Source organism: Ovis aries, chromosome 8 (assembly GCF_016772045.2).
Source record: "Ovis aries strain OAR_USU_Benz2616 breed Rambouillet chromosome 8, ARS-UI_Ramb_v3.0, whole genome shotgun sequence".
Lineage (NCBI taxonomy): Eukaryota > Metazoa > Chordata > Mammalia > Artiodactyla > Bovidae > Ovis > Ovis aries.
In genome coordinates this window covers 7,099,766-7,113,297 of record NC_056061.1, presented here as the reverse complement: position 1 = coordinate 7,113,297, position 13,532 = coordinate 7,099,766, and the positions used below count along the sequence as shown (strand labels likewise).

General features: G+C 42.9%; 1 protein-coding gene across 1 annotated transcript in view; it reads right to left on the bottom strand.

Moving 5' to 3' along the window:
- BCKDHB (branched chain keto acid dehydrogenase E1 subunit beta) overlaps nucleotides 1-9,800 on the bottom strand; it is a 269,312-nt gene extending 259,512 nt beyond the window's left edge. Inside the window, exon 1 of the mRNA XM_027972306.2 lies at nucleotides 9,590-9,800. Coding sequence (XP_027828107.2) covers nucleotides 9,590-9,785 — 196 coding nt within the window. The 5' untranslated portion in view covers nucleotides 9,786-9,800. The remainder of the gene's footprint in view (nucleotides 1-9,589) is intronic.
- Between the last annotated feature and the right edge of the window lie 3,732 nt (nucleotides 9,801-13,532).

Here is a 13,532-nt window from a genome sequence, read left to right as displayed (position 1 = left end):
AGAGGAAGGAGCCTGGCAGGCTATAGTCCATGGGGTCGCAAGAGTTGGACACGACTTAGCGACTAAACCGCCATTGTCTTCATGTCAGTGCCTGATCCATGCACCTTAATCCATAGCTATGCAGTTATCAAATCCCTCCAATGCCTGCTGCTTATTCCCCAACCACTGGTCCACCTAAATTCTGTGAACGTCAGCTGCCTGTGTGTCCTCAAAGCCAAGGTCTAATTTCCAGGTTGGATCACAACAGCAACTGCTGTTGCCTTCAACCTGCAGCAATGAGACCCTGGTCACCTGTCCTTTTCCTGGAGACCTATCCCCAGAACAGCCTGGCTCCACAGCAGGCTCTGACTCAGGACACCTCCAATCTGCCATCTTCCATTGACACCCAGCCTTCTGATTCTGTCCAGCTCTGGGCTCACACATCTCTCTGATCCCTTCCACACTGCTGAATGACAGTCTGTATCATTACCGACTCAATGCACACAAGTCTGAGCAACCTCCAAGAGATAGTGAAGGTCAGGGCAGCCTGGTGTGCTGCAGTCCATGGGGTCACGAAGAGTCGGACATGACTTAGCAACTGAACAACAAATACTCAATCAGATTTGCCCTGCTGCCTTCTGAGCCCATAATAAAGCCTGTTTCTACTCATATTTCTGGTGTGGAGAATAGGAATTTATTCAAGACATTGTTGTCATATCACCATCACACTCCATGTCCACAATTACCTCACAAATTATTTTTCTTCAGGCTAAGTCTATATCATTTAATAGGTACTTTGCTTAAATGCTTTTCTCCATTCTAGAAAAATTCTTGGAAGAGTTGACTGGTGCTGGGTATCAAATGATGATGGCTTAGGGTAAACTGTTCTCAACCACCATGACATTCCCACTCCTTCTCCTCTTTCAAACATTTCCTAAAGTAGGATTTTCATCTATGAAAATCTATGAGGATTTTCACAGCTAAGACCCTAGGGAGAATGAAAATGCCTAAACATCTATGCTAGTATTTATTTCAAGTCTGCTGATCATTTGAATTAATACTGAATGCCCCTAAGATATCTCATTGAACTGCAGCTTGGCAGGTTTCCAGTATAAGAATAAAGTAAAGACTCTAATAATAGAAATCATACAAAGTGAATCTAGACAGTATTGCTTCATAACCACAAAGAATTTGCTCATCTTATATGAAAACAATTTACAGGTAAGGGTATTTAAAGGTTACATTTCCATATGAACACATAATCTTTCACTCCTGAATACTTATTTTTCTGAATCAGAATCAGAATTTTGGGATTTTAGATTAACTACTCTTCTACTACATGGTTTTAAAAGCTTTAAATGACAATTTTTAATAGAGCAATATTTACTTTTGATTCTTTTTAAATATGCAGTATGATTTACGGATGAATCAGGAAGAAATCACAAGTTATTCAGAGGTAATATCATTTAAATATTTATTCTCCTCAGTTCAGTTCAGTTGCTCAGTCGTGTCTGACTCTTTGCGACCCCATGAATCGCAGCATGCCAGGCCTCCCTGTCCATCACCATCTCCCCAGAGTTCACTCAGACTCACATCCATCGAATCGGTGATGCCATCCTGCCATCTCATCCTCTGTCGTCCCCTTCTCCTCCTGCCCCCAGTCCCTCCCAGCATCAGAGTCTTTTCCAATGAGTCAACTCTTCACATCACGTAGCCAAAGTACTGGAGTTTCAGCTTTAGCATCAGTCCTTCCAGTGAACAGCCAGGGCTGATCTCCTTCAGAATGGACTGGTTGGATCTCCTTGGGACTCTCAAGAGTCTTCTCCAACACCACACTTCAAAAGCATCAATTCTTCAGTGCTCAGCCTTCTTCACAGTCCAACTCTCACATCCATACATGACCACTGGAAAAACCATAGCCTTGACTAGACGGACCCTTGTTGGCAAAGTAACGTCTCTGCTGTTCAATGCCATCTAGGTTGGTCATAACTTTTCTTCCAAGGAGTAACGGTCTTTTAATTTCATGGCTGCAATCACCATCTGCAGTGATTTTGGAGCCCCCAAAAATAAAGTCAGCCACTGTTTCCACTGTTTCCCCATCTATTTCCCATGAAGTGATGGGACCGGATGCCATGATCTTCATTTTCTGAATGCTGAGCTTTAAGCCAACTTTTTCACTCTCCTCTTTCATTTTCATCAAGAGGCTTTTTAGTTCCTCTCCACTTTCTGCCATAAGGGTGGTGTCATCTGCATATCTGAGGTTATTGATATTTCTCTCAGCAATCTTGATTCCAGCTTGTGTTTCTTCCAGTCCAGCATTTCTCATGATGTACTCTGCATAGAAGTTAAATAAGCAGGGTGACAATATACAGCCTTGACATACTCCTTTTTCTATTTGGAAACAGTCTGTTGTTCCATGTCCAGTTCTAACTGTTGCTTCCTGACCTACATACAGATTTCTCAAGAGGCAGGTCAGGTGGTCTGGTATTCCCATCTCTCTCAGAATTTTCCAGTTTATTGTGATCCACACAGTCAAAGGCTTTGGCATAGTCAATAAAGCAGAAATAGATGTTTTTCTGGAACTCTCTTGCTTTTTTTCCTTAGAATTATTTATTTTCCTGGAGGTGACAGCAAAAACTATTGATAAAGTATGCCTAATCTTCCCTCCTGATAAGATAAACATACACTGAGCATATCTAATCAGAGCTGTGCCACTGGAAAGACTTTAAAAAAAAAAAAAAGAAAAATGTTTCTGAACACCACTACAAAATTATTAAATCCAGTTGCCAAATCACACAATTACCAGTATCATTAACTGGCTGCAAAATTTCAAAGCTGGACTGATGACTCTTCTTTCCTAAGATAAAAAGTTATAATGAAACAAACTTAAATATACACAGCAGTGCAATTTCCCAAGCCAAAGATGAAAGCTAAAGGGTATCCTCTGGTAAAACAGTGTTTCATGGTTAGATCAGAGCTGCTTCCCTTGCGGCTCAGCTGGTAAAGAATCTGCCTACAATGCGGGAGACCTGGGTTCGATTCCTGGGTTGGGAAGAGCCCCTGGAGAAGGGAAAGGCTACCCACTCCAGTATTCTGGCCTGGAGAATTCCATGGACTGTATAGTCCATGGGGTCACAGAGTCAGATACGACTGAGTGACTTTCACTCACTCACTCAGAGCTGCTTCCTCAAAACTGTCCTAAGTAGAACATCATGAAAAAACAGGTCATCATCTGGCCAACAGGCAAAAGAAAAGATGATCAGTTTTGCTAATTATTAGAGAAATGCACATCAACATTACAATGAGATATTACCTCACACTGGTCAGAATGGCCATCATTAAAACATCCACAAATAAATGCTGGAGAGGGTGTGGAGAAAAGGAACCCCCCGCCCCAACACTGATGGTGGGGATGTTTCCCACACTGGAAAACAGTATCAAGTCCCTTAAAAAACTAAAATTAGAGCTACCATATAATCCTACAATCCCATTCCTTGGCATATATCCAAAACTCTAATTCAAAAAGATACTTGCAATCCAGTGTTCACTGCAGCACTATTTACAAAAGCCAAGACATGGAAGCAATTTAAATGTCCCTCAAGAGACAAATGGATAAAGAAGATAGAGTACATATACACAATGGAATAGTACTCACTCATAAAAAAGGGATGAAATAATGCCATTTTCAGAAACACGGATCAACATAGAGATTCTAATACTAAGTGAATTAAGTCAGAGTTCAAAGCTCAGTCATGCCCGACTCTTTGTAATCCCATGAATTGTAGCCCACCAGGCTCCTCTGTCCATGGGATTTTCCAGGCAAGAATACTGGAGTGGGTTGCCACTTCTTTCTACAGGGGACCTTCCTGACCCAGGGATCCAACCTGATTCTCCCTCACTGCAGGAAGAATCTTTTACCATCTGAGCCACCAGGAAAGCCCAATTAAGTCAGAAAAAAAAGACAAATATTATGTTATCAATTATATGTGGAATCTAAAATATGCTACAAATGAACTTATTTACAAAACAGAAACAGACTCACAGACGTAGAAAACAAAACTTATGGTTACCAAAGATGGAGGCGGCAATAAATGAGGAGTTTGAGATTAGCAGATCAAACTACTATACATAAAATAGACTGTATAGCACAGGGAACTATATTCAATATCCTGTAATAAACCGTACTGGAAAGGAATAAAAAATATTTTAATTTTAAATAAAAAATAAGCCAGGTCATTATCATTGCTGCAAAAGTAAAGTGGCATGCTGGCAGGATGTAAGGGACATAATAGAACATAAACTCCAAGAGGGCAGGGATTCTTAAGTGCCTTTGATCACAGCAACGTGCTCAGACCTCGTAACAGTATCTAACATGTAACATGTGCTCAGTAAATATCTGCTGAGTGAATGGCTGAGCAAATAAACCTATGAGGCCGTTTCTTAAAAATTAAAAAATACACAGAGCAAACTGTTCATCAACCACTTAAAAACAGAGGAACGGAGCAGGGAAAAAAATTCTACCAACGTCACACGTCAAAGACAATTCCGGGCAAAGGGGAGTGAAGGAAGGTGATGCTGCAGGGCCAGTCTGATGAGCAGTACTCGGTTGTTCTGAGCAACTGTTCCCTTTGCAGCACGGAAGGGAGACAGAGACAATCCACAGAGCTAAAGCACCTGAGACCACGGTATGCTAGCCACTCCCTGTGTGATTCTGGGAAGGCTCCTTTACGGGCATTCAGCTTCCTTTGATACAAAACATGGGTAATGCTATCTAATATGTAGGACGACTGTGAGAATTCAGTGAGATAACTACTATCAAATGTCCAATATTTATGGACCATCTACTCTGTACTGGTTAACCTTCCCTCCCCCACTAAATAAGATAATCCCTGCAATTACTGCTGCCTGCCACCTCCATTTACTTTTCCAAACTTATTTCCTACCCCTTCCCATTTTCCTCCAAATAAACTAATTCTTGTTCCTTGTATAAACTTTATGCTTTCTAATCTCTTGTTACTTATATTGTTCCCAACACTAAAAATTCTAATACAGTAAGTCCCCTACATGTGAACCTTCAAGTTGTGGACTTTCAAAGATGTGAACATATTATAAACCTATTACAGCACAGTACTGTTCAGTAGATTGAGTTAGTTGGGTAACTTTATTGGACTTACCAACAAACTGAACTTTGTACATGCTCTCGGAACAGAACTCATTGGTACTTTGGGGACTTACTGTACTGGAAAGAACACCCTCATCTCCACAATACAAGGACTCTTCCTTCTACACTTGACCTTTGAGAGCTGCCTACCATCCCCTACTCAGAACATCCCAACCACAGTGGCTTTCTCAGGTCCTACAGCACAAACTCACCCCACTCCAGGGACTTCACCCTTGCTTGCCCTTGTTTCCTCCTGGAAAACAAACTTGCCCTCTGGTCCTTGCAGAAGTGATTCCTTTACTTTTCTTTACAGTACAGTTTAAATGTCTCCTCCTCAGAGTCCACTCTGACCACTATTCTATTTAGGGAGGCCCTTTCATGTGTCAAAATAATCAAAAGAATAAAAATTATTTGCAGCACAAATGAAAGTCAGAGAGATAAAAATATATTAAGGCAGAGAGAGAATAAATATATTCATCAGTATCTTTACCACACAAAACATTAGTACATTTGTATAGGAGGCTTTGGAGTTAGACGCATCTGGGTTCAAATTCTTGTCCTGCTACTTATCAGACTTGGGCGAGACACCAACATCTCTAAGCCTCAACTTTCTCATCTGTAAAATAGGCATAATGCTCTTTAACTCAACAGGGCTACTGGGAGGATTATAGACTGATGTCTACAACACCACCTGGAATAGGGCAGCTGCTCAAAAATGGCAGGTAGCATTAGTATTGACAGAAAAAAGTACACCATGTACAAACTTCTAAAGTACACAAAGACAAGGAACGTTCAGTTCACACAAGTGCAAAGAAATCTAGCAAACAAATATATGGGAACATATTCAATAGAAATGAAATAAATGCATATTAAAACAAAGTGCAGTTAGCACAAAAGACCCCATAGTGAGTGTGTGTGTGCATGCGCGTGTGCATGAGCACATACAATTCTGACACCAATTCCAAAGTGTGGGTCTTTTAACTTATAACCAAGCAAGTCTCCAACCAGGTGTCAACTCAATTCTGATACGATCTCCCATAATGTCAGATCCTACAGGTTAAGGGCTTGGTCCTATAAGACCGTCCCTCCCCCAATTCAGGTGCCAACCCCAAGTGCAGGTTGTCACCTGTGCTTCTGACCCGTCGACATAAGATCAGAGGCTCCCACAACTCCTCCTTGGGTTCAATTAATTTGCTAGAGCATCTCACAGAACTCAGAGACATTTTACTTACTAGATAACCAGTTTATTATAAAATACATATAACTCAGGAACAGCCAGATGGAAGAGCTGCAAACAGCAAGGTGTGTGGAAAGATGTGAGATGTTCTCTGAGAGCATCACTCCTTTGGAAGCTCTCAGAACCTGTCCTTTGGGGTTTCAAGGAGGCTTCACTAGATAGGCATGGCTGATTAAATCACTGGCCATTGGCAATCCACTGACCTCGAGGTCCCCCTACCCTTTCCAGAGGTGAGCCGGGTGGGACTGAAAGTTCCAACTCGCTAAGCATATCTGGTGATAATCCCCATCCTTAGGTAACTTTATGTGCTGTATGCTAAGTCACTTTAGTCATGTCCAACACTGCAACACCATGGACAGAAGCCCACCAGGCTCCTCTGTCCATGGGATTCCCCAGGCAAGAGCACTGGAGTGGGTTGTCATTCCTCTTCCAGGGGATCTTCTTGACCCAGGGATCAAACCCATATCTCTTGCATTGCAGGTGGGTTCTTTACCACTAGCACACCTGGGAAGCCCCTTAGGTAACATCAGGGCTTACCAAACAGTAATATAACTAAAGACATTTTTATTGCTATAATCACGGGAATTTTCAAGGGTTCTGTTCCAGGAACAGAACAAACACCAGATATGTATTTCCTACCACAAATCACAGGATCACAGCACACCTGTGATTTTAGCATGATATCCAGTACTCACACTCAGACTGCAAATACGAGTATCAACTGGTAATTTGAACTATGCATTAAAAATCCAATGAAGTGTTCATATCTTCAAGTAGGAAATCTCACCCCTGGATTTATTCTTTATCCTAAAGAAATAATCTCAGATACACAAAAGATACAAGAAATGTTTCCATCTGCATTATTTATAACACTGAAAAACTGTAACAACAAAAGTATACGGGTATAAGTTTCCATTTATTTTCTGAGTGATTGCTTGTTAGCAGTCAGACTGTGTTAAGTACATTAAATACATTATCCTTATTTGGTCCTCATAAAAACCTTCCAAAATAGATATTAAGTCCTCATAAACTGAGGCTTATAGAGGGTTAAGTGATAAGTTTATTAAAGTTATAGGTAAGGATAAAGATGGAACCTAGGCCAATTTGATTCTAGAGCCAAGATATTAACCACTGACCTAGACAGTGTGTCTGTTCAACAGAATAGGTTTTTTTTTTGTTTGGTTGGGATTTTTTTGGTGGGGGGAAGGGGTGGTTATATCACACAGCTTACAGGATCTTAGTCCCTCAACCAGGGATTGGACCCAGGACCTCCACTGTGAAAGCATGGGGTCCTAACCACTGGACTGCCAGGGAATTCCCAAAACATGTCTTCTTCTAAAGAAAGCTATAAAAAACTATATAACAATATGGGGAAATGCTTCTGATTAAATAATGCAGATTGTATTTATATTAAAACTACAATTATGGGAAATTTTTATTCCACTCATCTTAGCGTGTGTGTGCTCAGTCACTCAGTTGTATTCAACTCTTTATGACTCTATGGACTGTACCCACTCGGCTCCTGTGTCCATGGGATTATCCCGGCAAGTATACTGGAGTGGGTTGCCATTTCCTCTTACAGGGGATCTTCCCAACCCAGGGATCCAACCCATGTCTCCTGCACTGGCAGGCGGATTCTTTACCACTGAGCCATCTGGAAAGCCCCATTTTATCAGTGGAATTCTTTAACTCCACTAAACTGGAATGAAATCCCTAAAAGGATACATCCAGAAATAATAGCAATATTTACAGTAGTGGGTGTTGAGATTATCTTTTTTGTTTTTTCTATTATTCAAGTTATCTATAATATTCTTTCATTATTTTTATAATAAGAACAAGCATTTTATTATCATTTACTCAAGCTTTAGGGATTTCATAATTATGGAAGGAGGTTAAGAATACCTATGCGCTATTTCTCAAGTATTGGGCTAGTTCCTTTGAAGACAGAATTCAAGGTTCATTTTGTTGGTGAGAAAAAATTGTGTTCACCTTTATGGTGTCTACTATTTCACAAAACCAGAACACCTCTTAGTAAATAGTTTCCACATGCAGTTTAGCACATTGTTTAGAATGGAATCTAAACAATTAAATTAAAGCTGTGTGCATGCTAAGCTGCTTCAGTGGTCTCCCACTCTTGAGACACAATACCACTAACTTTTCTGTGTAATCCAGGACAAACTATCTCAAGATCTCAGCTACACAACTGAAAAACTGAGGGGCGGGGGGGCGGGGAGATTACCTACCTCTTAAGATTGTCCCAAGCATCGAATAAGAGAATGAATGTAAATTTCTCAGTCCAGGGCCTGCCTGTGGTTAGCGCTCAATAAATATTCATTTTTATTACTCACAAGTAAATACTGACACACTTCCCCAAAAGTCGGCTCCAGTATGTGAGAAGGGATTAACCAGCCAAGGAAAATTAACTGTTTTCCTATTGTTCCCAAAGTTGCGATGATAGGCACTGGATCTTTCGGAGGTTACAGAAAACTCAGCTGCAACAGTCATGCAACTGCCTTTCGGCGAGGTGTGAGAGGTGCTTGATTCTTTGCCGCAGTTGGAAGCACTAGATGGCTTCCTCCGCTCATTACCCACCCACACCGCTTACCCTTCCTTGGCTAAGTGGCAGCCTTGCCCAGCACAAGCTCAGTGCTAGGCTCAGACAGAAAGGAAGATGGCTGTTTCGCATCTCTAGGAAGAAGCTGTTCTGTGACCTTGGGAAAACCAATTCCGTTACTTTAGTCCCTCTGTTTTCTCTACTAAAGCAAACAAAAACAAAAAAGCGAGCGGGGACTGCTTTTTTCTTTAAACATACCTCTCTGCCTGGAGTTTGCAGGCCCCTCGTGGGCAAGCTGGGACAACTCTGGGCTGGAGGGGTGGGGGCGGACTTGGAAAATCAAGGATAAGAGAGCGGAGACAAGGAGGCGTTCCCAAGCACGCCCCTCCACTCTCCGGCCCTAGCACACCCCGCGCGCCCTCTCACCCATCTCGAGTGAGATGGGGCTGCCTCTCGAAAGCACGATCATGGAACTAAGGAGGAAATCACAGACACACAGGTAGCGGACTCTCGAGAGCAGGGCAGGGACTCTGCTGGGATGCAAGGAGGTCAGCCTACCGGCCCCCGCCGAGGACGGGCAGGGCGGCACCCTCAGTGACCTCCCACGGGCCTGCGAGACTGGGCTGCAGCGGAGCGGACAGGGCAGCCCCTCGCTCACCGTACTCCACGGGCTCCGGGTCAGGCTGGAAAGTGAAGTGAGCCACCTGCCGCCTCTGGGCCGCAGCCCCGTAGGCCGAGGCGGACTGCAGGAAGCCCCGCGGCAGCCCCGCGCCACACAGCCGACGCCACGGTCCGTCGGCCCCGGCCGCGCGGAGCCGCAGCAGCCAGCCCGCGGACGCCGCCACAGCCGCCATCCCGGCTCACCACCCGGATTCGCAGGCTGCCGGGCCGCCAGCTGCCGGCCGGGAGGGCGGAGCGCCGAGGCGGCTTTTCCATTGGCTGGGCCGAAGGGGCGGACCTGCCACTCAGACCAATGAGAACCAGGAATTCGGGGGGTGGGTCGTGCTGCGAGACGACCCAGTCGCTTTGGCCTGTGGTGCGCATGCGGTAAGGGGGTTGGGGCGGGTGCAAGCTGACAGGTGAGCTCCAATGAGATGATTCCCAGAGGTGGAGTCCTGCTAGGGTCCGCTGCGAGGTCAGCGGTTCCGCACGCCTGTCCGCCAATTCCCCACTAGGCCTGGGTTCCTGCTTTTTCCATTGTCATCTGCGCCGTGAGGTTCTAATGGCTTTTTCACCTTAAGATTTCTGTTTTCTTTGGAAATGGAACCCTTTCTCATCCTCTCCCATTCTTTACCTCTGTTATCCTCCAAGAGATGGAAACGGTTATGGATTGGTATTTGGTTATTAGTTTGGGGTTTCAGAACACTGCGGGAAACAGTGCTGTAAGCCTCCTCTGTTTATTCAAACCCTCCCTGTGTGCTTAATAAGTATGTATTAATTTTCCTTTATTAACTTTTTCTGGGTTTAAACGAGAGGAAAAGAGCTAAAACATGTTTTACCTGCAAATCCACTTCATAGGAATTCAGGTGCATTTTTGCCCAGGTGCAGCAAAAATGAGCTGATTAGCTTAGAGACCTGGAGAATTTAAGAATTCCTTAATTTACATTTAAAATAATCAGCTTTGTAAATTTTCCTCTTAAAAACTCAAATGTTTCAAAGTATACTTTCAAAATAAAAATAGAAGGATACCTTCTCTATCGATGAATTTACGCATTACAGCAAAATATGGTAGAGAGAAGAATGGAAGTGTTTCCATCCGATTAAAGTGGAAAAGAACAGGCCCCAAGCAGAATTTGAAGAAGAAAGGGAAATAATGAAAGGGAAGGAGCAGGGGAAAGGATGTTCCCCTTTGCTATTCCTGACCTCCCAGCTCATCTTTGGTTTTGCAAGGAGACTTTGGCCACCTGATGCAAAGACCTGACTCATTGGAAAAAACCCTGATGCTGGGGAAAATTGAGGGCAAGAGGAGAAAGGGGAGACAGAGGATAGGGTAGTTGGATGGCATCACTGACTCAGTGGACATGATTTTAAACAAACTCAGGGAGATTGTAATGGACAGAGAAGCCTGGCATGCTACAGTTCAGTTCAGTTCAGTCACTCAGTCGTATCCGACTCTTTGCGACCCCATGAATCGCAGCATCACCAACTCCAGGAGTTCACTCAGACTCACGTCCATCGAGTCCGTGATGCCATCCAGCCATCTCATCCTCTGTCGTCCCCTTCTCCTCCTGCCCCCAATCCCTCCCAGCATCAGAGTCTTTCCCAATGAGTCAACTCTTCGCATCAGGTGGCCAAAGTACTAGAGTTTTAGCTTTAGCATCATTCCGTCCAAAGAAATCCCAGGGTTGATCTCTTTCAGAATGGACTGGTTGGATCTCCTTGCAGTCCAAGGGACTCTCAAGAGTCTTCTCCAACACCACAGTTCAAAAGCATCAATTCTTCGGCGCCTCAGCCTTCTTCACAGTCCAACTCTCACATCCATACATGACCACAGGGAAAACCATAGCCTTGATTAGACAGACCTTAGTCGGCAAAGTAATGTCTCTGCTTTTGAATATGCTATCTAGGTTGGTCATAACTTTTCTTCCAAGGAGTAAGCGTCTTTTAATTTCATGGCTGCAATCACCATCTGCAGTGATTTTGGAGCCCCAAAAAATAAAGTCTGACACTGTTTCCACTGTTTCCCCATCTATGTCCCATGAAGTGATGGGACTGGATGCCATGATCTTTGTTTTTTGAATGTTGAGCTTTAAGCCAGCTTTTTCACTCTCCACTTTCACTTTCATCAAGAGGCTTTTTAGTTCCTCTTCACTTTCTGCCATAAGGGTGGTGTCATCTGCATATCTGAGGTTATTGATATTCCTCCCGAGCTACAGTTCATGGGGTCGCAAAGAGTTAGACATGACTTAGTGACTGAACAACAGCAAAGAGAAGAAATGGGGAAAGGAAAGGCAAAGAGAGGTGCCAGCTGCCTGTTTTCTGATTGAGGTTAAGAGATGAGTTTGTTTTTCCCCATTCATAAATCACTCAGCTTATTGCAAATAGTACCAACACAGTTGAGTCTCCAAGGAGAAGTCCTGGAAGGAGGTATCACAGCACAAGCAGCAGTCTGGCAACAGGTCTCTTGACAAGCATGAGTGGGCAGCAGCCCTCTGCTCAAACAAGGACCCCGGCAGCATCGTTAGGAACAGCGTGGAGATGAGTCCTCCAGTGAAGAGACTTCAAGTCACTCAGCACAGTGGTCTGTTGCAAAGAAGTAGCAGTTATTCCAGGGGTGAGGGTCGGAGACACGAATTTAAAACTGCTCAAGAGAGCACCAGAATTATGTCTCCATTGTTCCTGTCAAGCCCCCCAGATTCAACTTTTTGGGGATTTTTCATCTTGTCATTTTTTGTTGTTATGGTCACCTCTTCTGTTTCATGGTGTGTGTGTGTGTGTGTGTGTGTGTGTGTGTACGCATGCACACTATATTGTGTATTTTTATGTAAGTGAAGGGTATTTTTTATTTTATTTGAATGAAGGGAGAGGGCAATAAAATAAAATTACATGTATATAGTCAAATTTTAATTTTTAAAAAAGAGGGTAAAAAGCAAGAATAAAAACCAATCAAGTTGCATTTTCTCAGTTTGCTGATAGTCGGCACTCACGCAAAGGCAGACTCCCCTACTATAAACATTTCACACTAGAGTGGTACATTTGCTATGATCAATGAGTATATACCCATTGCAATCACACAAACTTCATAGTTTACACTAAGCTTCACTTGGTTCAATGAGTTTCAAAGGAAAGAACAAGAAACAAAAGAAGCAAATGCCAGCTGAATAAAAAGAGCTTACTAAGTAGACTCTTTTTATTGTCTTAGGAAGTACAATTGTTTTTCAGTATCCGCCTGGGATTGATTCCAGAATCCCGCAAGGATACCAAAATCCAGGGTGCTCAGGCCCCTTGTATAAAACGATACAATATTTGTATATAATCTATGCACATCCTTTCATACTTTGTCATCTCTAGATTACTTATAATACCTAGTACGAGGTAAATGTTACATAAATAATTGCTGTTGTATAGCAAATAAAAGTTTTGCTTTTTGGAATTTTTTTCCCAAATACTTTTGATCTGTATTGGGTTACATCCATGGATACAAAACTCACAGATGTGGAGGACCAACTGTAATCAATTCCATATCACTGGAGATTGTCAAGTACAGAATGGATGAACACCACTGAAGGAATCTTTTTATGAAGACTATAATAATGAATAAAGACTATAATAATGAAATGATTTATGCTTCATTTCATTTATGGCTCAGATGGTAAAGAATTCACCTGCAATGCAGGAGATCTGGGTTCAATCCCTGGGTTGAGAAGATCCCCTGGAGAAGGGAATGGCTACCCATTCCAGTGTTCCCTGGAGAATTCCATAGACAGAGGATCCTGGCAGGTTACAGTCCATGAGGTCGCAAAGAGTCAGCTATGACTGAGTGACTAACACTTTAACACTTAGGGTCTTTCTAGTTTTTAAGAATCTGGTTTCTACTATTCATGAGTGTGTATTCAGAGCCTTCCATGCACCAGGTCCTGTGTTTTAATGAAACTTATTTT